At 48.7% G+C, this 24687-nt stretch overlaps 1 protein-coding gene across 2 annotated transcripts in view; it reads left to right on the top strand.

Annotated features, from left to right (window-relative positions):
- Positions 1-23283, top strand: part of lclat1 (lysocardiolipin acyltransferase 1) — a 25724-nt gene extending 2441 nt beyond the window's left edge. Inside the window, exons 2-6 of one of the 2 annotated variants that reach the window (XM_079634991.1) lie at positions 6307-6484; positions 9041-9239; positions 10008-10154; positions 18473-18589; positions 22000-23283. In XM_079634991.1, the coding sequence (XP_079491117.1) occupies positions 6314-6484; positions 9041-9239; positions 10008-10154; positions 18473-18589; positions 22000-22505 (1140 nt within the window). In that variant the 5' untranslated portion in view covers positions 6307-6313 and the 3' untranslated portion in view covers positions 22506-23283. The remainder of the gene's footprint in view (positions 1-6306; positions 6485-9040; positions 9240-10007; positions 10155-18472; positions 18590-21999) is intronic. The other variant, XM_079634990.1, reaches the window with a different exon arrangement.
- The last annotated feature ends 1404 nt before the right edge of the window (positions 23284-24687 follow it).

Raw genomic sequence — 24687 nt, 5'->3', positions numbered from 1 at the left:
TGTGTTGCTGATGTGTGTGTCGCTGGTGTGTTTGTGCTGGGGTGTGTTTGTGCTGGGGTGTGTGTTTATGGGGTGTGTGTTGCTGGTGTGTGCTGGTGTGTGTGTTGCTGGTGTGTGTTTATGGGGTGTGTGTTGCTGGGGTGTGTGTTGCTGGGGTGTGTGTTGCTGGGGTGTGTGTTGCTGGGGTGTGTGTTGCTGGGGTGTGTGTTGCTGCCTGGGTGTGTGTTGCTGGTGTGTGTGTTGCTGGTGTGTGTTGCTAGGTGTGTGTTGCTGGGGTGTGTGTTGCTGGGGTGTGTGTTGCCTGGGTTTGTGTTGCTTGTGTGTGTTTGTTGCTGGGTGTGTGTTGCTGGTGTATGTTGCTGGGTGTGTGTTGCTGGGTGTGTGTTGCTGGGTGTGTGTTGCTGGTGTGTGTGTTGCTGGTGTGTGTGTTGCTGGTGTGTGTGTTGCTGGTGTGTGTGTCGCTGGGTGTGTGTGTCGCTGGGTGTGTGTGTCGCTGGTGTGTGTGTCGCTGGTGTGTGTGTCGCTGGTGTGTGTGTCGCTGGTGTGTGTGTCGCTGGGGTGTGTGTCGCTGGGGTGTGTGTCGCTGGGGTGTGTGTCGCTGGGGTGTGTGTCGCTGGGGTGTGTGTCGCTGGGGTGTGTGTCGCTGGGGTGTGTGTTGCTGGTGTGTGTTGCTGTGAGTGTGTAACGGTTGTGTTGTGTGTGCGCAGGAGTGTGAGTGTGTAACGGTTGTGTTGTGTGTGTGAGTGTGTAACGGTTGTGTTGTGTTGTGTGTGCAGGTGTGTGAGTGTGTAACGGTTGTGTTGTGTGTGCAGGAGTGTGAGTGTGTAACGGTTGTGTTGTGTTGTGTGTGCAGGAGTGTGAGTGTGTAACGGTTGTGTTGTGTTGGGTGTGCAGGAGTGTGAGTGTGTAACGGTTGTGTTGTGTGTGCAGGAGTGTGAGTGTGTAACGGTTGTGTTGGGTGTGCAGGAGTGTGAGTGTGTAACGGTTGTGTTGTGTTGTGTGTGCAGGAGTGTGAGTGTGTAACGGTTGTCTTGTGTTGTGTGTGCGCAGGTGTGTGAGCGTGTAACGGTTGTGTTGTGTTGTGTGCTTGAGTGTGTAACGGTTGTGTTGTGTTGTGTGTGCAGGAGTGTGAGTGTGTAACGGTTGTGTTGTGTTGGGTGTGCAGGAGTGTGAGTGTGTAACGGTTGTGTTGTGTTGGGTGTGCAGGAGTGTGAGTGTGTAACGGTTGTGTTGTGTGTGAGTGTGTAACGGTTGTGTTGTGTTGTGTGTTAGGAGTGTGAGTGTGTAACGGTTGTGTTGTGTGTGCAGGAGTGTGAGTGTGTAACGGTTGTGTTGTGTTGTGTGTGCAGGTGTGTGAGTGTGTAACGGTTGTGTTGTGTTGTGTGTGCAGGAGTGTGAGTGTGTAACGGTTGTGTTGGGTGTGCAGGAGTGTGAGTGTGTAACGGTTGTGTTGTGTGTGCAGGTGTGTGAGCGTGTAACGGTTGTGTTGTGTTGTGTGTGCAGGAGTGTGAGTGTGTAACGGTTGTGTTGTGTTGGGTGTGCAGGAGTGTGAGTGTGTAACGGTTGTGTTGTGTGTGCAGGTGTGTGAGCGTGTAACGGTTGTGTTGTGTGTGCAGGAGTGTGAGTGTGTAACGGTTGTGTTGTGTGTGGAGGAGTGTGAGTGTGTAACGGTTGTGTTGTGTGTGCAGGAGTGTGAGTGTGTAACGGTTGTGTTGTGTGTGCAGGAGTGTGAGTGTGTAACGGTTGTGTTGTGTGTGCAGGAGTGTGAGCGTGTAATGGTTGTGTTGTGTGTGCAGGAGTGTGAGTGTGTAACGCTTGTGTTGTGTGTGCAGGAGTGTGAGCGTGTAACGGTTGTGTTGTGTTGTGTGTGCAGGAGTGTGAGCGTGTAATGGTTGTGTTGTGTGTGCAGGAGTGTGAGTGTGTAACGGTTGTGTTGTGTTGTGTGTGCAGGAGTGTGAGCGTGTAACGGTTGTGTCGTGTTGTGTGTGTGTGTAACGGTTGTGTCGTGTTGTGTGTGCAGGAGTGTGAGTGTGTAACGGTTGTGTTGTGTTGTGTGCAGGATTGTGAGTGTGTAACGGTTGTGTTGTGTGTGCACGAGTGTGAGTGTGTAACGGTTGTGTTTTGTGTGCAGGTGTGTGAGTGTGTAATGGTTGTGTTGTGTGTGCAGGTGTGTGAGTGTGTAACGGTTGTGTTGTGTTGTGTGTGCAGGTGTGTGAGTGTGTAACGGTTGTGTTGTGTGCAGGTGTGTGAGCGTGTAACGGTTGTGTTGTGTGTGCAGGAGTGTGAGTGTGTAACGGTTGTGTTGGGTGTGCAGGAGTGTGAGTGTGTAACGGTTGTGTTGTGTGTGCAGGAGTGTGAGTGTGTAACGGTTGTGTTGTGTGTGCAGGAGTGTGAGTGTGTAACGGTTGTGTTGTGTGTGCAGGAGTGTGAGCGTGTAACGGTTGTGTTGTGTTGTGTGTGCAGGAGTGTGAGTGTGTAACGGTTGTGTTGGGTGTGCAGGAGTGTGAGTGTGTAACGGTTGTGTTGGGTGTGCAGGAGTGTGAGTGTGTAACGGTTGTGTTGTGTGTGCAGGAGTGTGAGTGTGTAACGGTTGTGTTGTGTGTGCAGGAGTGTGAGTGTGTAACGGTTGTGTTGTGTGTGCAGGAGTGTGTGTGTGTAACGGTTGTGTTGTGTTGTGTGTGCAGGAGTGTGAGCGTGTAACGGTTGTGTTGTGTTGTGTGTGCAGGAGTGTGAGTGTGTAACGGTTGTGTTGTGTTGTGTGCATGATTGTGAGTGTGTAACGGTTGTGTTGTGTGTGCACGAGTGTGAGTGTGTAACGGTTGTGTTGTGTGTGCAGGTGTGTGAGTGTGTAACGGTTGTGTTGTGTGTGCAGGTGTGTGAGTGTGTAACGGTTGTGTTGTGTTGTGTGTGAGTGTGTAACGGTTGTGTTGTGTGTGCAGGAGTGTGAGTGTGTAACGGTTGTGTTGTGTGTGCAGGAGTGTGAGTGTGTAACGGTTGTGTTGTGTGTGCAGGAGTGTGAGTGTGTAACGGTTGTGTTGTGTGTGCAGGAGTGTGAGTGTGTAACGGTTGTGTTGTGTGTGCAGGAGTGTGAGTGTGTAACGGTTGTGTTGTGTGTGCAGGAGTGTGAGAGTGTAACGGTTGTGTTGTGTGTGCAGGAGTGTGAGTGTGTAACGGTTGTGTTGTGTTGTGTGTGCAGGAGTGTGAGCGTGTAACGGTTGTGTTGTGTGTGCAGGAGTGTGAGCGTGTAACGGTTGTGTTGTGTGTGCAGGAGTGTGAGTGTGTAACGGTTGTGTTGTGTGTGCAGGAGTGTGAGTGTGTAACGGTTGTGTTGTGTTGTGTGTGAGTGTGTAACGGTTGTGTTGTGTTGTGTGTGCAGGAGTGTGAGAGTGTAACGGTTGTGTTGTGTGTGCAGGTGTGTGAGTGTGTAACGGTTGTGTTGTGTTGTGTGTGCAGGAGTGTGAGCGTGTAACGGTTGTGTTGTGTGTGCAGGAGTGTGAGCGTGTAACGGTTGTGTTGTGTGTGCAGGAGTGTGAGCGTGTAACGGTTGTGTTGTGTGTGCAGGAGTGTGAGTGTGTAACGGTTGTGTTGTGTGTGCAGGAGTGTGAGTGTGTAACGGTTGTGTTGTGTGTGCAGGAGTGTGAGTGTGTAACGGTTGTGTTGTGTGTGCAGGAGTGTGAGTGTGTAACGGTTGTGTTGTGTGTGCAGGAGTGTGAGCGTGTAACGGTTGTGTTGTGTGTGCAGGAGTGTGTGTGTGTAACGGTTGTGTTGTGTTGTGTGTGCAGGAGTGTGAGCGTGTAACGGTTGTGTTGTGTTGTGTGTGCAGGAGTGTGAGTGTGTAACGGTTGTGTTGTGTGCAGGATTGTGAGTGTGTAACGGTTGTGTTGTGTGTGCATGAGTGTGAGTGTGTAACGGTTGTGTTGTGTGTGCAGGTGTGTGAGTGTGTAACGGTTGTGTTGTGTGTGCAGGTGTGTGAGTGTGTAACGGTTGTGTTGTGTTGTGTTGTGTGTGAGTGTGTAACGGTTGTGTTGTGTTGTGTGTGCAGGAGTGTGAGTGTGTAACGGTTGTGTTGTGTGTGCAGGAGTGTGAGTGTGTAACGGTTGTGTTGTGTGTGCAGGAGTGTGAGTGTGTAACGGTTGTGTTGTGTGTGCAGGAGTGTGAGTGTGTAACGGTTGTGTTGTGTGTGCAGGAGTGTGAGTGTGTAACGGTTGTGTTGTGTGTGCAGGAGTGTGAGAGTGTAACGGTTGTGTTGTGTGTGCAGGAGTGTGAGCGTGTAACGGTTGTGTTGTGTGTGCAGGAGTGTGAGCGTGTAACGGTTGTGTTGTGTGTGCAGGAGTGTGAGTGTGTAACGGTTGTGTTGTGTGTGCAGGAGTGTGAGTGTGTAACGGTTGTGTTGTGTGTGCAGGAGTGTGAGAGTGTAACGGTTGTGTTGTGTGTGCAGGAGTGTGAGCGTGTAACGGTTGTGTTGTGTGTGCAGGAGTGTGAGCGTGTAACGCTTGTGTTGTGTGTGCAGGAGTGTGAGTGTGTAACGGTTGTGTTGTGTGTGCAGGAGTGTGAGTGTGTAACGGTTGTGTTGTGTGTCCAGGAGTGTGAGTGTGTAACGGTTGTGTTGTGTGTGCAGGAGTGTGAGCGTCTAACGGTTGTGTTGTGTGTCCAGGAGTGTGAGTGTGTAACGGTTGTGTTGTGTGTGCAGGAGTGTGAGCGTCTAACGGTTGTGTTGTGTGTCCAGGAGTGTGAGCGTGTAACGCTTGTGTTGGGTGTGCAGTCTTGTGAGTGTGTAACGATTGTGTTGTGTGTGCAGGAGTGTGTAACGGTTGTGTTGTGTGTGCAGGAGTGTGAGCGTGTAACGGTTGTGTTGTGTGTGCAGGAGTGTGAGTGTGTAACGCTTGTGTTGTGTGTGCAGGAGTGTGTGTGTGTAACGGTTGTGTTGTGTGTGCAGGAGTGTGAGTGTGTAACGGTTGTGTTGTGTGTGCAGAAGTGTGAGTGTGTAACGGTTGTGTTGTGTGTGCGCAGGAGTGTGAGTGTGTAACGGTTGTGTTGTGTGTGCAGGAGTGTGAGCGTGTAACGGTTGTGTTGTGTGTGCAGGAGTGTGAGCGTGTAACGGTTGTGTTGTGTGTGCAGGAGTGTGAGTGTGTAACGCTTGTGTTGTGTGTGCAGGAGTGTGAGTGTGTAACGGTTGTGTTGTGTGTGCAGGAGTGTGAGCGTGTAACGGTTGTGTTGTGTGTGCAGGAATGTGAGTGTGTAACGCTTGTGTTGTGTGTGCAGGTGTGTGAGTGTGTAACGGTTGTGTTGTGTGTGCAGGAGTGTGAGCGTGTAACGGTTGTGTTGTGTGTGCAGGAGTGTGAGCGTGTAACGGTTGTGTTGTGTGTGCAGGAGTGTGAGTGTGTAACGCTTGTGTTGTGTGTGCAGGAGTGTGAGTGTGTAACGCTTGTGTTGTGTGTGCAGGAGTGTGAGTGTGTAACGGTTGTGTTGTGTGTGCAGGAGTGTGAGCGTGTAACGCTTGTGTTGTGTGTGCAGGAGTGTGAGTGTGTAACGGTTGTGTTGTGTGTGCAGGAGTGTGAGCGTGTAACGGTTGTGTTGTGTGTGCAGGAATGTGAGTGTGTAACGCTTGTGTTGTGTGTGCAGGAGTGTGAGTGTGTAACGCTTGTGTTGTGTGTGCAGGAGTGTGAGTGTGTAACGGTTGTGTTGTGTGTGCAGGAGTGTGAGCGTGTAACGGTTGTGTTGTGTGTGCAGGAGTGTGAGAGTGTAACGGTTGTGTTGTGTGTGCAGGAGTGTGAGCGTGTAACGGTTGTGTTGTGTGTGCAGGAGTGTGAGTGTGTAACGGTTGTGTTGTGTGTGCAGGAGTGTGAGCGTGTAACGCTTGTGTTGTGTGTGCAGGAGTGTGAGTGTGTAACGCTTGTGTTGTGTGTGCAGGAGTGTGAGTGTGTAACGCTTGTGTTGTGTGTGCAGGAGTGTGAGTGTGTAACGGTTGTGTTGTGTGTGCAGGAGTGTGAGTGTGTAACGCTTGTGTTGTGTGTGCAGGAGTGTGAGTGTGTAACGCTTGTGTTGTGTGTGCAGGAGTGTGAGTGTGTAACGGTTGTGTTGTGTGTGCAGGAGTGTGAGTGTGTAACGGTTGTGTTGTGTGTGCAGGAGTGTGAGTGTGTAACGGTTGTGTTGTGTGTGCAGGAGTGTGAGTGTGTAACGGTTGTGTTGTGTGTGCAGGAGTGTGAGTGTGTAACGGTTGTGTTGTGTGTGCAGGAGTGTGAGTGTGTAACGCTTGTGTTGTGTGTGCAGGAGTGTGAGTGTGTAACGGTTGTGTTGTGTGTGCAGGGTTAGCATGACGCCGGTGTCCGTCAGAGGCCTGTGTTTCCTCGTCGCGCTGTTCCTGGGCAGTTTCTTCGGGAGTGTGTTCATGCTGGGTCCGGTTCTGCCACTCATGCTGGTGTCGCCGGCCTGGTACCGCTGGGTCACGGACCGCATCGTGGCCACATGGCTCACGCTCCCCGTGGTACGGCACTACACTTCATCATGGGTCATCGCTTGATTCCAGTCCAGGGGTCACAGTTATAAAAAGTGTACGTGCGCCAAAAGCCAGAAAATATTCAGCCTTAAACGTGCAGATTAAGGGCCGGTAATGTTATAATCGTGCAGATTAAGGGCCGCTAATGTTATAAACGTGCAGATTAAGGGCCGCTAATGTTATAAACGTGCAGATTAAGGGCCGGTAATGTTATAAACGTGCAGATTAAGGGCCGGTAATGTTATAATCGTGCAGATTAAGGGCCGCTAATGTTATAAACGTGCAGATTAAGGGCCGCTAATGTTATAAACGTGCAGATTAAGGGTCGGTAATGTTATAAACGTGCAGATTAAGGGCCGGTAATGTTATAAACGTGCAGATTAAGGGCCGGTAATGTTATAAACGTGCAGATTAAGGGCCGCTAATGTTATAAACGTGCAGATTAAGGGCCGCTAATGTTATAAACGTGCAGATTAAGGGCCGCTAATGTTATAAACGTGCAGATTAAGGGCCGGTAATGTTATAAACGTGCAGATTAAGGGCCGGTAATGTTATAATCGTGCAGATTAAGGGCCGGTAATGTTATAAACGTGCAGATTAAGGGCCGGTAATGTTATAAACGTGCAGATTAAGGGCCGGTAATGTTAATCGTGCAGATTAAGGGCCGGTAATGTTAATCGTGCAGATTAAGGGCCGGTAATGTTAATCGTGCAGATTAAGGGCCGGTAATGATATATACGCGCAGATTAAGGGCCGGTAATGTTATAAACGTGCAGATTAAGGGCCGGTAATGTTATAAACGTGCAGTTTAAGGGCCGGTAATGTTATAATCGTGCAGATTAAGGGCCGGTAATGTTATAAACGTGCAGATTAAGGGCCGGTAATGTTATAAACGTGCAGATTAAGGGCCGGTAATGTTAATCGTGCAGATTAAGGGCCGGTAATGTTATAAACGTGCAGATTAAGGGCCGGTAATGTTATAAACGTGCAGATTAAGGGCCGGTAATGTTATAATCGTGCAGATTAAGGGCCGGTAATGTTATAAACGTGCAGATTAAGGGCCGGTAATGTTATAAACGTGCAGATTAAGGGCCGGTAATGTTAATCGTGCAGATTAAGGGCCGGTAATGTTATAAACGTGCAGATTAAGGGCCGGTAATGTTATAATCGTGCAGATTAAGGGCCGGTAATGTTATAAACGTGCAGATTAAGGGCCGGTAATGTTATAAACGTGCAGATTAAGGGCCGGTAATGTTAATCGTGCAGATTAAGGGCCGGTAATGTTATAAACGTGCAGATTAAGGGCCGGTAATGTTATAAACGTGCAGATTAAGGGCCGGTAATGTTATAATCGTGCAGATTAAGGGCCGGTAATGTTATAATCGTGCAGATTAAGGGCCGGTAATGTTATAAACGTGCAGATTAAGGGCCGGTAATGTTATAAACGTGCAGATTAATGGCCGGTAATGTTAATCGTGCAGATTAAGGGCCGGTAATGTTATAAACGTGCAGATTAAGGGCCGGTAATGTTATAAACGTGCAGATTAAGGGCCGGTAATGTTATAATCGTGCAGATTAAGGGCCGGTAATGTTATAAACGTGCAGATTAAGGGCCGGTAATGTTATAATCGGGCAGATTAAGGGCCGGTAATGTTATAAACGTGCAGATTAAGGGCCGGTAATGTTATAAACGTGCAGATTAAGGGCCGGTAATGTTACGTGCAGATTAAGGGCCGGTAATGTTATAAACGTGCAGATTAAGGGCCGCTAATGTTATAAACGTGCAGATTAAGGGCCGGTAATGTTATAATCGGGCAGATTAAGGGCCGGTAATGTTATAAACGTGCAGATTAAGGGCCGGTAATGTTATAAACGTGCAGATTAAGGGCCGGTAATGTTATAAACGTGCAGATTAAGGGCCGGTAATGTTATAAACGTGCAGATTAAGGGCCGGTAATGTTATAATCGTGCAGATTAAGGGCCGGTAATGTTATAAACGTGCAGATTAAGGGCCGGTAATGTTATAAACGTGCAGATTAAGGGCCGGTAATGTTATAATCGTGCAGATTAAGGGCCGGTAATGTTATAAACGTGCAGATTAAGGGCCGGTAATGTTATAATCGGGCAGATTAAGGGCCGGTAATGTTATAAACGTGCAGATTAAGGGCCGGTAATGTTATAAACGTGCAGATTAAGGGCCGGTAATGTTATAAACGTGCAGATTAAGGGCCGGTAATGTTATAAACGTGCAGATTAAGGGCCGGTAATGTTATAAACGTGCAGATTAAGGGCCGGTAATGTTATAAACGCGCAGATTAAAGGTGTGTGTTGTGCGTGTGTGTGTCTGTGTCTGTGTGCGTGCGTGTGCGTGTGCGTGTGCGTGCGTGTGTGTGTGTGTGTGTGTGTGTGTGTGTGTGTGTGTGTGTGTGTGTGTGTGTGTGTGTGTCTGTGTCTGTGTGCGTGCGCGTGCGTGCGTGTGTGTGTGTGTGTGTGTGTGTGTGTGTGTGTGTGTGTGTGTGTGTGTGTGTGTGTGTGTGTGTGCAGGCGCTGCTGGAGCTGGTGTTCGGGGTGAAGGTGGTCATCACGGGTGATGGGTTCGTTCCCGGCGAGCGCAGCGTGATCATCATGAACCACCGCACGCGTCTGGACTGGATGTTCCTGTGGTGTTGTCTTCTGCGCTTCAGTTACCTGCGCCTGGAGAAGATCTGCCTCAAGGCCGCGCTCAAGGCCGTGCCCGGGTTCGGTGAGTCTTACTCTACGCCCTGAAAGTGTGTACTCTTTTTGTGAAGAGAAAGTACATACTTTTAGGTGTGTAGCAAAAGAGTAGGCAAGCTCCAAACTGGCCTGTCAATCATCTTTCACAGATAAAATCCTGCATTCAATATAATTTATTGTCCTACGGTTTCGGAGAGAAATGTTGTAGACTGTAGATCTGTCATGCGAAGACTCTCCTCGTGTGTTTGCAATTTGGATATAATAATCCATTTAAACGTTAATGGCTAAACGTCTCTTTACAAAAGTACATAAAGCTGCTGCAGATGAAATATAATGTGGACAACATGATCATTAAATACTGATAATTAATCACTTCTTTATCTAAACCTCTCTACGTAACCTTGCGCGTCCTCCATGTCTGTTTTTTTAATCTAGTTCTAATTGAATCCTCGTCCAGCGCGCGATGGGTTGTGGGCAATATTAGCCGTTAGCGTATCCATGGATCTGCACGGGTATATTTGTAATACTCACTTCAACACTACGATTTGGAACGGTTAGCGTGGCCACTTGAGTGACAGGTGGACTGCCGCTGATAACACTACTAGCCGTTCGTCTGCTGTCTGTTAGCGTCTGCACATGTTCCTTAATCCGCGAGTGGCGCGTTAACAAGATGGCGACGGCCACTTTGGGCTTCAAAAACACTACGGGTGACGCCACACACACTACGCACATATTTTATACAGTCTATGGTCCAGGCTGCTATAGTGTGTGTGTGTGTGTGTGTGTGTGTGTGCAGGCTGGGCGATGCAGGTGGCCGCCTTCATCTTCATCCACCGCCGCTGGGAGGAAGATCGCACACACATGTCCAACATGCTTCAGTATTTCTGCCAGATCAAGGAGCCGCTGCAGCTCCTGCTGTTCCCCGAGGGCACCGACCTCACCGGTGAGACACACACACACACACACACACACACACACACTGCAGCACTGACCTCTCACCGGTGAGATACACACACACACACACACACACACACACACACACACTGCAGCACTGACCTCTCACCGGTGAGATACACACACACACACACACTGCAGCACTGACCTCTCACCGGTGAGATACACACACACACACACACACACACACACTGCAGCACTGAACTCTCACCGGTGAGATACACACACACACACACACACACACACACACACTGCAGCACTGACCTCTCACCGGTGAGACACACACACACACACACACACACACACTGCAGCACTGACCTCTCACCGGTGAGATATACACACACACACACACACACACTGCAGCACTGACCTCTCACCGGTGAGACACACACACACACACACACACACACTGCAGCACTGACCTCTCACCGGTGAGACACACACACACACACACACACACACACACACACACTGCAGCACTGACCTCTCACCGGTGAGACACACACACACACACACTGCAGCACTGACCTCTCACCGGTGAGATACACACACACACACACACACACACACACTGCAGCACTGACCTCTCACCGGTGAGATACACACACACACACACACACACACACACTGCAGCACTGAACTCTCACCGGTGAGATACACACACACACACACACACACACACACTGCAGCACTGACCTCTCACCGGTGAGACACACACACACACACACACACACACACTGCAGCACTGACCTCTCACCGGTGAGATATACACACACACACACACACTGCAGCACTGACCTCTCACCGGTGAGACACACACACACACACACACACACACACACACACACACACACTGCAGCACTGACCTCTCACCGGTGAGACACACACACACACACACACACACACACACACACACACACTGCAGCACTGACCTCTCACCGGTGAGACACACACACACACACACTGCAGCACTGACCTCTCACCGGTGAGATATACACACACACACACACTGCAGCACTGACCTCTCACCGGTGAGACACACACACACACACACACACTGCAGCACTGACCTCTCACCGGTGAGACACACACACACACACACACACACACACACACACACACACTGCAGCACTGACCTCTCACCGGTGAGACACACACACACACCCACACACACACACACACACACTGCAGCACTGAACTCTCACCCGTGAGACACACACACACACACACACACACACTGCAGCACTGACCTTTCACCGGTGAGACACACACACACACACAGCACTGACCTCACCGGTGAGAAACACACACACACACACACACACACACAACTGCACGTAGAGTTACTGAACTCCACACGCGGTTACTGAACTCTACATGCGGTTACTGAACTCTACACGCGGTTACTGAACTCTACATGCGGTTACTGAACTCCACATGCGGTTACTGAACTCCACACGCGGTTACTGAACTCTACACGCGGTTACTGAACTCTACATGCGGTTACTGAACTCTACACGCGGTTACTGAACTCTACACGCGGTTACTGAACTCTACATGCGGTTACTGAACTCCACATGCGGTTACTGAACTCTACACGCGGTTACTGAACTCTACATGCGGTTACTGAACTCTACATGCGGTTACTGAACTCCACATGCGGTTACTGAACTCCACACGCGGTTACTGAACTCTACATGCGGTTACTGAACTCTACACGCGGTTACTGAACTCCACATGCGGTTACTGAACTCCACACGCGGTTACTGAACTCTACACGCGGTTACTGAACTCTACACGCGGTTACTGAACTCTACACGCGGTTACTGAACTCTACATGCGGTTACTGAACTCTACATGCGGTTACTGAACTCCACATGCGGTTACTGAACTCCACACGCGGTTACTGAACTCTACACGCGGTTACTGAACTCTACACGCGGTTACTGAACTCTACACGCGGTTACTGAACTCTACACGCGGTTACTGAACTCTACACGCGGTTACTGAACTCTACACGCGGTTACTGAACTCTACATGCGGTTACTGAACTCTACACGCGGTTACTGAACTCTACACGCGGTTACTGAACTCTACACGCGGTTACTGAACTCCACACGCGGTTACTGAACTCTACATGCGGTTACTGAACTCTACATGCGGTTACTGAACTCCACACGCGGTTACTGAACTCTACATGCGGTTACTGAACTCTACATGCGGTTACTGAACTCTACACGCGGTTACTGAACTCTACATGCGGTTACTGAACTCTACACGCGGTTACTGAACTCTACACGCGGTTACTGAACTCTACATGCGGTTACTGAACTCCACACGCGGTTACTGAACTCCACACGCGGTTACTGAACTCTACATGCGGTTACTGAACTCTACATGCGGTTACTGAACTCTACATGCGGTTACTGAACTCTACATGCGGTTACTGAACTCTACATGCGGTTACTGAACTCTACATGCGGTTACTGAACTCTACATGCGGTTACTGAACTCTACATGCGGTTACTGAACTCTACATGCGGTTACTGAACTCTACATGCGGTTACTGAACTCTACACGCGGTTACTGAACTCTACACGCGGTTACTGAACTCTACACGCGGTTACTGAACTCTACACGCGGTTACTGAACTCTACATGCGGTTACTGAACTCCACATGCGGTTACTGAACTCTACACGCGGTTACTGAACTCCACATGCGGTTACTGAACTCTACATGCGGTTACTGAACTCCACATGCGGTTACTGAACTCTACACGCGGTTACTGAACTCTACATGCGGTTACTGAACTCTACATGCGGTTACTGAACTCCACATGCGGTTACTGAATGCGGTTACTGAACTCTACACGCGGTTACTGAACTCTACATGCGGTTACTGAACTCTACATGCGGTTACTGAACTCCACATGCGGTTACTGAACTCCACACGCGGTTACTGAACTCTACACGTGGTTACTGAACTCTACACGCGGTTACTGAACTCTACACGCGGTTACTGAACTCTACACGCGGTTACTGAACTCTACACGCGGTTACTGAACTCTACATGCGGTTACTGAACTCTACACGCGGTTACTGAACTCTACACGCGGTTACTGAACTCTACACGCGGTTACTGAACTCCACACGCGGTTACTGAACTCTACATGCGGTTACTGAACTCTACATGCGGTTACTGAACTCCACACGCGGTTACTGAACTCTACATGCGGTTACTGAACTCTACATGCGGTTACTGAACTCTACACGCGGTTACTGAACTCTACATGCGGTTACTGAACTCTACACGCGGTTACTGAACTCTACACGCGGTTACTGAACTCTACATGCGGTTACTGAACTCCACACGCGGTTACTGAACTCTACATGCGGTTACTGAACTCTACATGCGGTTACTGAACTCTACATGCGGTTACTGAACTCTACATGCGGTTACTGAACTCTACATGCGGTTACTGAACTCTACATGCGGTTACTGAACTCTACATGCGGTTACTGAACTCTACATGCGGTTACTGAACTCTACATGCGGTTACTGAACTCTACATGCGGTTACTGAACTCTACATGCGGTTACTGAACTCTACACGCGGTTACTGAACTCTACACGCGGTTACTGAACTCTACACGCGGTTACTGAACTCTACACGCGGTTACTGAACTCTACATGCGGTTACTGAACTCTACACGCGGTTACTGAACTCTACACGCGGTTACTGAACTCTACACGCGGTTACTGAACTCTACACGCGGTTACTGAACTCTACACGCGGTTACTGAACTCTACACGCGGTTACTGAACTCTACACGCGGTTACTGAACTCTACACGCGGTTACTGAACTCTACATGCGGTTACTGAACTCTACATGCGGTTACTGAACTCTACATGCGGTTACTGAACTCTACATGCGGTTACTGAACTCTACATGCGGTTACTGAACTCTACACGCGGTTACTGAACTCTACATGCGGTTACTGAACTCTACACGCGGTTACTGAACTCTACACGCGGTTACTGAACTCTACATGCGGTTACTGAACTCTACATGCGGTTACTGAACTCCACACGCGGTTACTGAACTCTACATGCGGTTACTGAACTCTACACGCGGTTACTGAACTCTACACGCGGTTACTGAACTCCACACGCGGTTACTGAACTCCACACGCGGTTACTGAACTCCACATGCGGTTACTGAACTCTACATGCGGTTACTGAACTCTACATGCGGTTACTGAACTCTACATGCGGTTACTGAACTCTACATGCGGTTACTGAACTCTACATGCGGTTACTGAACTCTACACGCGGTTACTGAACTCTACACGCGGTTACTGAACTCTACATGCGGTTACTGAACTCCACACGCGGTTACTGAACTCTACATGCGGTTACTGAACTCTACACGCGGTTACTGAACTCTACACGCGGTTACTGAACTCTACATGCGGTTACTGAACTCTACACGCGGTTACTGAACTCCACACGCAGTTACTGAACTCCACACGCGGTTACTGAACTCTACACGCGGTTACTGAACTCTACACGCGGTTACTGAACTCTACACGCGGTTACTGAACTCCACACGCGGTTACTGAACTCCACACGCGGTTACTGAACTCTACACGCGGTTACTGAACTCTACACGCGGTTACTGAACTCCACACGCGGTTACTGAACTCCACACGCGGTTACTGAACTCTACACGCGGTTACTGAACTCTACACGCGGTTACTGAACTCTACACGCGGTTACTGAACTCCACACGCGGTTACTGAACTCTACATGCGGTTACTGAACTCTACATGCGGTTACTGAACTCCTCTACATGCGGTTACTGAACTCTACATGCGGTTACTGAACTCTACATGCGGTTACTGAACTCTACATGCGGTTACTGAACTCTACATGCGGTTACTGAACTCTACATGCGGTTACTGAACTCTACATGCGGTTACTGAACTCCACACGCGGTTACTGAACTCTACATGCGGTTACTGAACTCTACACGCGGTTACTGAACTCTACACGCGATTACTGAACTCTACACGCGGTTACTGAACTCTACACGCGGTTACTGAACTCTACACGCGGTTACTGAACTCTACACGCGGTTACTGAACTCCACACGCGGTTACTGAACTCTACATGCGGTTACTGAACTCTACATGCGGTTACTGAACTCTACACGCGGTTACTGAACTCTACATGCGGTTACTGAACTCCACACACGGTTACTGAACTCTACATGCGGTTACTGAACTCCACACGCGGTTACTGAACTCTACATGCGGTTACTGAACTCTACACGCGGTTACTGAACTCTACATGCGGTTACTGAACTCTACATGCGGTTACTGAACTCTACACGCGGTTACTGAACTCTACATGCGGTTACTGAACTCCACACGCGGTTACTGAACTCCACACGCGGTTACTGAACTCTACATGCGGTTACTGAACTCTACACGCGGTTACTGAACTCTACATGCGGTTACTGAACTCCACACGCGGTTACTGAACTCCACACGCGGTTACTGAACTCTACATGCGGTTACTGAACTCTACATGCGGTTACTGAACTCTACATGCGGTTACTGAACTCCACACGCGGTTACTGAACTCTACATGCGGTTACTGAACTCTACATGCGGTTACTGAACTCCACACGCGGTTACTGAACTCTACACGCGGTTAATGAACTCTACACGCGGTTACTGAACTCTACACGCGGTTACTGAACTCTACACGCGGTTACTGAACTCTACATGCGGTTACTGAACTCCACACGCGGTTACTGAACTCTACATGCGGTTACTGAACTCTACACGCGGTTACTGAACTCTACATGCGGTTACTGAACTCCACACGCGGTTACTGAACTCTACATGCGGTTACTGAACTCTACACGCGGTTACTGAACTCTACACGCGGTTACTGAACTCTACACGCGGTTACTGAACTCTACACGCGGTTACTGAACTCTACACGCGGTTACTGAACTCTACATGCGGTTACTGAACTCCACACGCGGTTACTGAACTCTACATGCGGTTACTGAACTCTACACGCGGTTACTGAACTCTACATGCGGTTACTGAACTCCACACGCGGTTACTGAACTCTACATGCGGTTACTGAACTCTACACGCGGTTACTGAACTCTACACGCGGTTACTGAACTCTACATGCGGTTACTGAACTCTACACGCGGTTACTGAACTCCACACGCGGTTACTGAACTCCACACGCGGTTACTGAACTCTACACGCGGTTACTGAACTCTACACGCGGTTACTGAACTCTACACGCGGTTACTGAACTCCACACGCGGTTACTGAACTCCACACGCGGTTACTGAACTCTACACGCGGTTACTGAACTCTACACGCGGTTACTGAACTCCACACGCGGTTACTGAACTCCACACGCGGTTACTGAACTCTACACGCGGTTACTGAACTCTACACGCGGTTACTGAACTCTACACGCGGTTACTGAACTCCACACGCGGTTACTGAACTCTACATGCGGTTACTGAACTCTACACGCGGTTACTGAACTCTACACGCGGTTACTGAACTCTACACGCGGTTACTGAACTCTACATGCGGTTACTGAACTCCACACGCGGTTACTGAACTCTACACGCGGTTACTGAACTCTACACGCGGTTACTGAACTCTACACGCGGTTACTGAACTCTACATGCGGTTACTGAACTCTACACGCGGTTACTGAACTCTACATGCGGTTACTGAACTCCACACGCGGTTACTGAACTCTACATGCGGTTACTGAACTCCACACGCGGTTACTGAACTCTACATGCGGTTACTGAACTATACATGCGGTTACTGAACTCTACACGCGGTTACTGAACTCTACATGCGGTTACTGAACTCCACACGCGGTTACTGAACTCCACACGCGGTTACTGAACTCTACACGCGGTTACTGAACTCTACACGCGGTTACTGAACTCTACATGCGGTTACTGAACTCCACACGCGGTTACTGAACTCCACACGCGGTTACTGAACTCTACACGCGGTTACTGAACTCTACATGCGGTTACTGAACTCTACATGCGGTTACTGAACTCTACATGCGGTTACTGAACTCTACATGCGGTTACTGAACTCTACATGCGGTTACTGAACTCTACACGCGGTTACTGAACTCTACACGCGGTTACTGAACTCTACACGCGGTTACTGAACTCTACACGCGGTTACTGAACTCTACATGCGGTTACTGAACTCTACATGCGGTTACTGAACTCCATATGCGGTTACTGAACTCTACATGCGGTTACTGAACTCTACATGCGGTTACTGAACTCTACATGCGGTTACTGAACTCTACATGCGGTTACTGAACTCTACATGCGGTTACTGAACTCTACATGCGGTTACTGAACTCTACATGCGGTTACTGAACTCTACACGCGGTTACTGAACTCTACACGCGGTTACTGAACTCTACATGCGGTTACTGAACTCCACACGCGGTTACTGAACTCTACACGCGGTTACTGAACTCCACACGCGGTTACTGAACTCTACATGTGGTTACTGAACTCCACACGCGGTTACTGAACTCTACATGCGGTTACTGAACTCTACACGCGGTTACTGAACTCTACACACGGTTACTGAACTCCACACGCGGTTACTGAACTCCACACGCGGTTACTGAACTCTACATGCGGTTACTGAACTCTACACGCGGTTACTGAACTCCACACGCGGTTACTGAACTCTACACGCGGTTACTGAACTCTACATGCGGTTACTGAACTCTACATGCGGTTACTGAACTCTACATGCGGTTACTGAACTCTACATGCGGTTATTGAACTCTACATGCGGTTACTGAACTCTACACGCGGTTACTGAACTCCACACGCGGTTACTGAACTCTACATGCGGTTACTGAACTCTACATGCGGTTACTGAACTCTACATGCGGTTACTGAACTCTACACGCGGTTACTGAACTCCACACGCGGTTACTGAACTCTACACGCGGTTACTGAACTCTACATGCGGTTACTGAACTCTACATGCGGTTACTGAACTCTACATGCGGTTACTGAACTCTACATGCGGTTACTGAACTCTACATGCGGTTACTGAACTCTACATGCGGTTACTGAACTCTACATGCGGTTACTGAACTCTACACACGGTTACTGAACTCTACATGCGGTTACTGAACTCTACATGCGGTTACTGAACTCTACATGCGGTTACTGACTTTTTCGTTGTTCCGTGCAGAAAACACTCGAGCCAGGAGTGACAAGTTCGCTGAGAAAAACGGTCTTCCGAAGTACGAGTTCGTCCTTCACCCGCGCACCACCGGCTTCACCTTCATCGTGGACACGCTGCGGAAAGGTCAGAGGTCATCATATACACACACACACATTTGACTGTTTTTATTCATTTTGAGGAATACTGAATGTTTTCGTGCAAGTGAGATGAGTAAATGCATGTCCACATTTAGTCTAGAACTACAATAACAATCATATTCACACACACACACAGACACACACACACACACACACACACACACACACACACATACACATACACACACACACACACACACACACACACACACACACACACACACACACACACACACACACACACACACACACACACACACACACACACACACAGTTACAACCCTGGCTCTAGGGATGCAACATAAAGGATACAAAACTAAATTCTGCCAATCAAAAGAAAGTTTACTTAATATAAAAAGAAAAAAAGGGAGCTGTAGAGACAAAAACTGTGCTGGGTGCAAGACGAGAGAGCAAGAGCACGTGTCCTAGATTTAAAGTGCCTCCCGTCAGGTGACACCAATAAACCGGCTGATTGTAGGTGAACTACCGGGGAACTGCAATGAAAGACAGATTAGAACACTCCCACATAACACTCCCACCCTTAAAACGTTGCTATAGGATAACCAAAGCAAAGTCAACAAATACATGAAACAAACCAACACAAGCACTCACGACCTTGACAGAGCATCCGCCAAAACGTTATCCTTCCCACGAATGTGACGGACTGTAAGGTCATATCAAGCTCCATCGCATTAAGCGCTGGTTAGAGTTTCTCATGCTGTGGAGGAACACTAGGGGATTATAATCAGTGTACACAATAAGTGAAATATAGACATCAAAATGATTCAGAGCAAGAATAAGGGCCAAAGCTTCCTTTTCAATTGTAGAATAGCGTTTTTGATGGATATCAAATTTCTTTGAAAAATAGCACACAGGATGCTCAACTCCCACTCAATCATCTTGTAGGAGAACCGCACCTACACCTAAATCACTAGCATCCACAGCTAGCTTAAAAGGTCTGTTAAAATCAGGGGCAGCTCCACTTTTGCTCCTTCTGGAGATACATGACCATGGCCAACAACTTTGCCCAAGTAAGTTACTGTGGCCTGCCCAAACTCATACTTGGAGAGGTTCAGGGTCAAATTTGCAGCCTTTAACCGTTTGAACACATCCCCAAGCTGGGCCAAGTGTTGAGACCAGGTAGAACTATAAATAACCAAATCATCAAGATAAGCCTCACATCCTGCAACTCCTTCCAACACCCTATTCACCAGATGCTGTAAAGTGGAAGGTGCATTTCGCATTCCAAATGCCATAACGGTATAATGGCAGAAGTTATCCGGCATTACAAAAGCAGAGATCTCACGGGCTCGCTGGCTAAGTGGAACCTGCCAGTAGCCTTTTACAAGATCTAACTTTGAAACCAAGAATCCAGAACCAACTTGGTCAATACAGTCATCTAGCCAGGGAAGAGGAAAGGAGTCAGGCTTAGTGATGGCATTTACCTTACGAAAATCGGTACAAAACCGAAACAAACCATCATGCTTCTCAACTAGTAAACATGGTGAACTCCAAGCACTAAAATTTGGTTCAGCAATGTTATATTCTAACATGTACTCTACCTCTTTGGGCAAAAGCTGGCGTTTAACAGGATTCACCCTATATGGGTGCTACTTAATAGGGTTAGCTTGACGTACATCAATGTCATGCTCTAGCACATTGGTACAAGATGGAACATCAGAAAACAAAGCCAAATAACGACCAATTAACTGAACAACATAAGAGTGCTCAGAAAGATTTAGATACGACAAATGAAAGTCTAAATCAGCCAGAATTTCAGAATTTGGCAATCTACTCTAAGCAATCTCAGAAACAACAACACTTCCTTCTCCGGTCTCAGTAGACGGAACATTCAGTGCAGCCAAGGCCTTGACCTCTGTAGACGCAGTTTGGTTACGGTCAAAGTAAGGCTTGAGTAAAATTCCTTCACTGATTTCCTTCACACTATCCTTCAGTCGCTTCTCACTACTTGTGATGGGAATATCATAATGAGAGGACAACTGCAAGAGTTGATCCTTTGTGAAAACCTCAAGTAACTCTTCTGAAGGTTCCTTTAGGAAGTCTTCTAAAGAAGCCATTACTAAACTCAACACTAACTACTCTCAAGTAGTAACACTACCTCCCACACAGAAGTTCAGCCGACACAACAGCTCCAATAGCACACAGCTACAAAGGTAACAAATAGCTGAAAAAAATGCTCTCAGGCAAAGCTTTTAAAACATTCAACACAACAGTAGAACTAACCCAAACACAGAAGATTACTCACCCCAAGCAATCACAAATATCTAAAGACGATACTGGCCATTAGTCCACAAAGGAACTTTACACAAACACTGCTAACACACTAAAGTTAGGATCCTGGACAAAATAAACACAAAGTGCCTCAAGAAATGTTTAACTCACCAAGTATTCGTCTTTCACTCCCATCAAAACAAAGTGAGCATGGTTGCTGAGCCCAAACACAATACAAAACACATGAGATACACCCGGATTCCTGCCTAACATTTCTAACTCCTATCTATCTTCTGAGGTGTACCAGGTACGAGGCGACTTTAAAAGCAAAAGCTCAGCAACTGTGGGCCATATAAACAATGGTCACAGTTCTGAAATGCTTACCCCCGACAGAGAACAAGTCTCCAGCCAGAATAACCTCGAAAACAAAAATGGAAAAATAACAAAAGAGTGAACCGATGGAAGGATTAAATAATCAACCCAGCTGGAACTCTCACCCTTCCTAACCTGGAAAACTCATGCACATATTAAAAAATACTCAAACAACCATACTCACCAAAAGATCTCAATCAACAGGAATAAACAAATACAGTCCCCAAAGTATCAAAAGAAACAAATGCTTTTTACCAACCATCCCGGACGAGCCCCCATTATGTTACAACCCTGGCTCTACAAATGCAACATCAAGGACACAAAACCAAAATATGCCAATCAAAAGAAAGTTTATTTAATATAAAAAGAAAAAAAGGGAGCTGTGCTTGGTGCAAGACGAGAGAGCAAGAGCATGTGTCCTAGATTTAAAGTGGCTCCCGTCAGGTGACACCAATTAACCCGTTGATTGTAGGTAAAATACCGGGGAACTGCAATGAAAGACAGATTAGAACACTCCCACATAACACACACACACACACACACACACACACACACACACACACACACACACACACACACACACACACACACACACACACTTTCTCACGTTATTTCTCTCAACATGAGAACAGAAGAGCTGTCAGTTAATTAATGTGAAAAAGTGACAAGTGTTACGTATTTGAAAAAGCAACTTAGATATTTTGTTGTAAATTGAAAAAGCAATGTGTAACTTTATTAGTTACTTGGAGAAGTAATGTGATTACGTAACTGATTCCATGATTCCCCTGGCAGGAGATAACCTGGACGCGGTCCACGATATAACGGTGGCGTATCCGCAGAACATCCCTCAGACGGAGCGGCACCTGGTTCTGGGTCTGTTCCCCCGTGAGATCCACTTCCACGTGCGCCGCTACGGTGTGTCGGCTCTGCCCACGTGTGCACCGGACCTGCAGCTGTGGTGTCAGGAGCGCTGGCAGGAGAAGGAGAACCGGCTCAGCGAGTTCTACCGGGCCGACCCGCGCCGCTTCGATGAGCCCGAGGCCCGCGTGCCGCCCTGCAAGAGCCAGCTCAGGGTGTCCCTCATCAAAGCCGGCTCGCTGGTGTTCTGGAGCGGCTTCATCAGCGCCGCCTGCCTCGGCCTGTGGCTCTGGGCTCCCGTACGCATCTACTTCCTGCTCATGGTGATCTTCTTCCTGGGTCAGCAGAGGGTCACAGGTGGGGTGGAGCTGATGGAGCTAGCGTGTCACCGCTACTGGAGCTCGCGGGGAGGAGGAGGAGTGGAGGAGAAGGAGGAGTGAGGAGGCGCTGGTGTGTGTTAGCAATCGGCCACAGCGCCTCCTGCAGGCGAGAGGAAGAAGCGCAGCTCCTAATGTGACAGAGGGATTCCACTCATTCTCTGACATTATAAACACATCATGCGAGCGCTGGCTCTACATTAATCACTGCGAACGAATGTCATGCCTGTGGAAGCTTGTTCCACCGTGACTCCACCGAGTTAAAAAAAAAGGTAATTGCAACTTTTTCTCAGAAAAAAGACACTCAGAATTTCAAGATTTGCAATTGCGAGAAAAAAACGTAAATTTTAGATAAAAAGTCGCAATTACCTTTATCCTGTGGTGAAAGCAAGATGACAGAATTGCGAGACAGTCGAAATTGCAAAATGTAAACGCAATTCTGAGAAAAAAATTTGCAAGATATAAATGCGCAGTTGTGAGGAAAAAAAACTGCGATTATCGTTGTTATTTTTCATTGAGTGGCAGAAACAAGCTTCCATACGTCCCTGAGGACTCGTCTGTTAGCCTATCTCCATACGTCCCTGAGGACTCGTCTGTTAGCCTATCTCCATACGTCCCTGAGGACTCGTCTGTTAGCCTATCTCCATACGTCCCTGAGGACTCGTCTGTTAGCCTATCTCCATACGTCCCTGAGGACTCGTCTCTCTAACGCCCCCCTCTGTTAGCCTCTCTCTCCATACGTCCCTGAGGACTCGTCTCTCTAACGCCCCCCTCTGTTAGCCTCTCTCTCCATACGCCCCTGAGGACTCGTCTGTTAGCCTCTCTCTCCATACGTCCCTGAGGACTCGTCTGTTAGCCTCTCTCTCCATACGTCCCTGAGGACTCGTCTGTTAGCCTCTCTCCATACGTCCCTGAGGACTCGTCTGTTAGCCTCTCTCTCCATACGTCCCTGAGGACTCGTCTGTTAGCCTCTCTCCATACGTCCCTGAGGACTCGTCTGTTAGCCTATCTCCATATGCCCCTGAGGACTCGTCTGTTAGCCTATCTCCATACGCCCCTGAGGACTCGTCTGTTAGCCTATCTCTCCATACGCCCCTGAGGACTCGTCTGTTAGCCTATCTCTCCATACGCCCCTGAGGACTCGTCTGTTAGCCTCTCTCTCCATACGTCCCTGAGGACTCGTCTGTTAGCCTCTCTCCATACGTCCCTGAGGACTCGTCTGTTAGCCTCTCTCTCCATACGTCCCTGAGGACTCGTCTGTTAGCCTCTCTCTCCATACGTCCCTGAGGACTCGTCTGTTAGCCTCTCCTTCCCTATACGTCCCTGAGGACTCGTCTGTTAGCCTCTCTCTCCATACGTCCCTGAGGACTCGTCTGTTAGCCTCTCTCTCCATACGTCCCTGAGGACTCGTCTGTTAGCCTATCTCCATACGCCCCTGAGGACTCGTCTGTTAGCCTATCTCCATACGTCCCTGAGGACTCGTCTGTTAGCCTCTCTCTCCATACGTCCCTGAGGACTCGTCTGTTAGCCTCTCTCCATACGCCCCTGAGGACTCGTCTGTTAGCCTATCTCTCCATACGCCCCTGAGGACTCGTCTGTTAGCCTATCTCCATACGTCCCTGAGGACTCGTCTGTTAGCCTATCTCCATACGCCCCTGAGGACTCGTCTGTTAGCCTCTCTCTCCATACGTCCCTGAGGACTCGTCTGTTAGCCTATCTCCATACGCCCCTGAGGACTCGTCTGTTAGCCTATCTCCATACGTCCCTGAGGACTCGTCTGTTAGCCTATCTCCATACGCCCCTGAGGACTCGTCTGTTAGCCTATCTCCATACGTCCCTGAGGACTCGTCTGTTAGCCTATCTCCATACGTCCCTGAGGACTCGTCTGTTAGCCTATCTCCATACGCCCCTGAGGACTCGTCTGTTAGCCTATCTCCATACGCCCCTGAGGACTCGTCTGTTAGCCTATCTCCATACGTCCCTGAGGACTCGTCTGTTAGCCTCTCTCCATACGTCCCTGAGGACTCGTCTGTTAGCCTCTCTCTCCATACGTCCCTGAGGACTCGTCTGTTAGCCTATCTCCATACGCCCCTGAGGACTCGTCTGTTAGCCTATCTCTCCATACGCCCCTGAGGACTCGTCTGTTAGCCTATCTCCATACGCCCCTGAGGACTCGTCTGTTAGCCTATCTCCATACGCCCCTGAGGACTTGTCTGTTAGCCTATCTCTCCATACGCCCCTGAGG

This window comes from Phoxinus phoxinus, assembly GCF_949152265.1.
Source record: "Phoxinus phoxinus genome assembly, chromosome: 14".
NCBI lineage: Eukaryota > Metazoa > Chordata > Actinopteri > Cypriniformes > Leuciscidae > Phoxinus > Phoxinus phoxinus.
The sequence above is the reverse complement of the archived record's forward strand: the minus strand, read 5'-3'. Positions and strand labels throughout refer to the sequence as shown.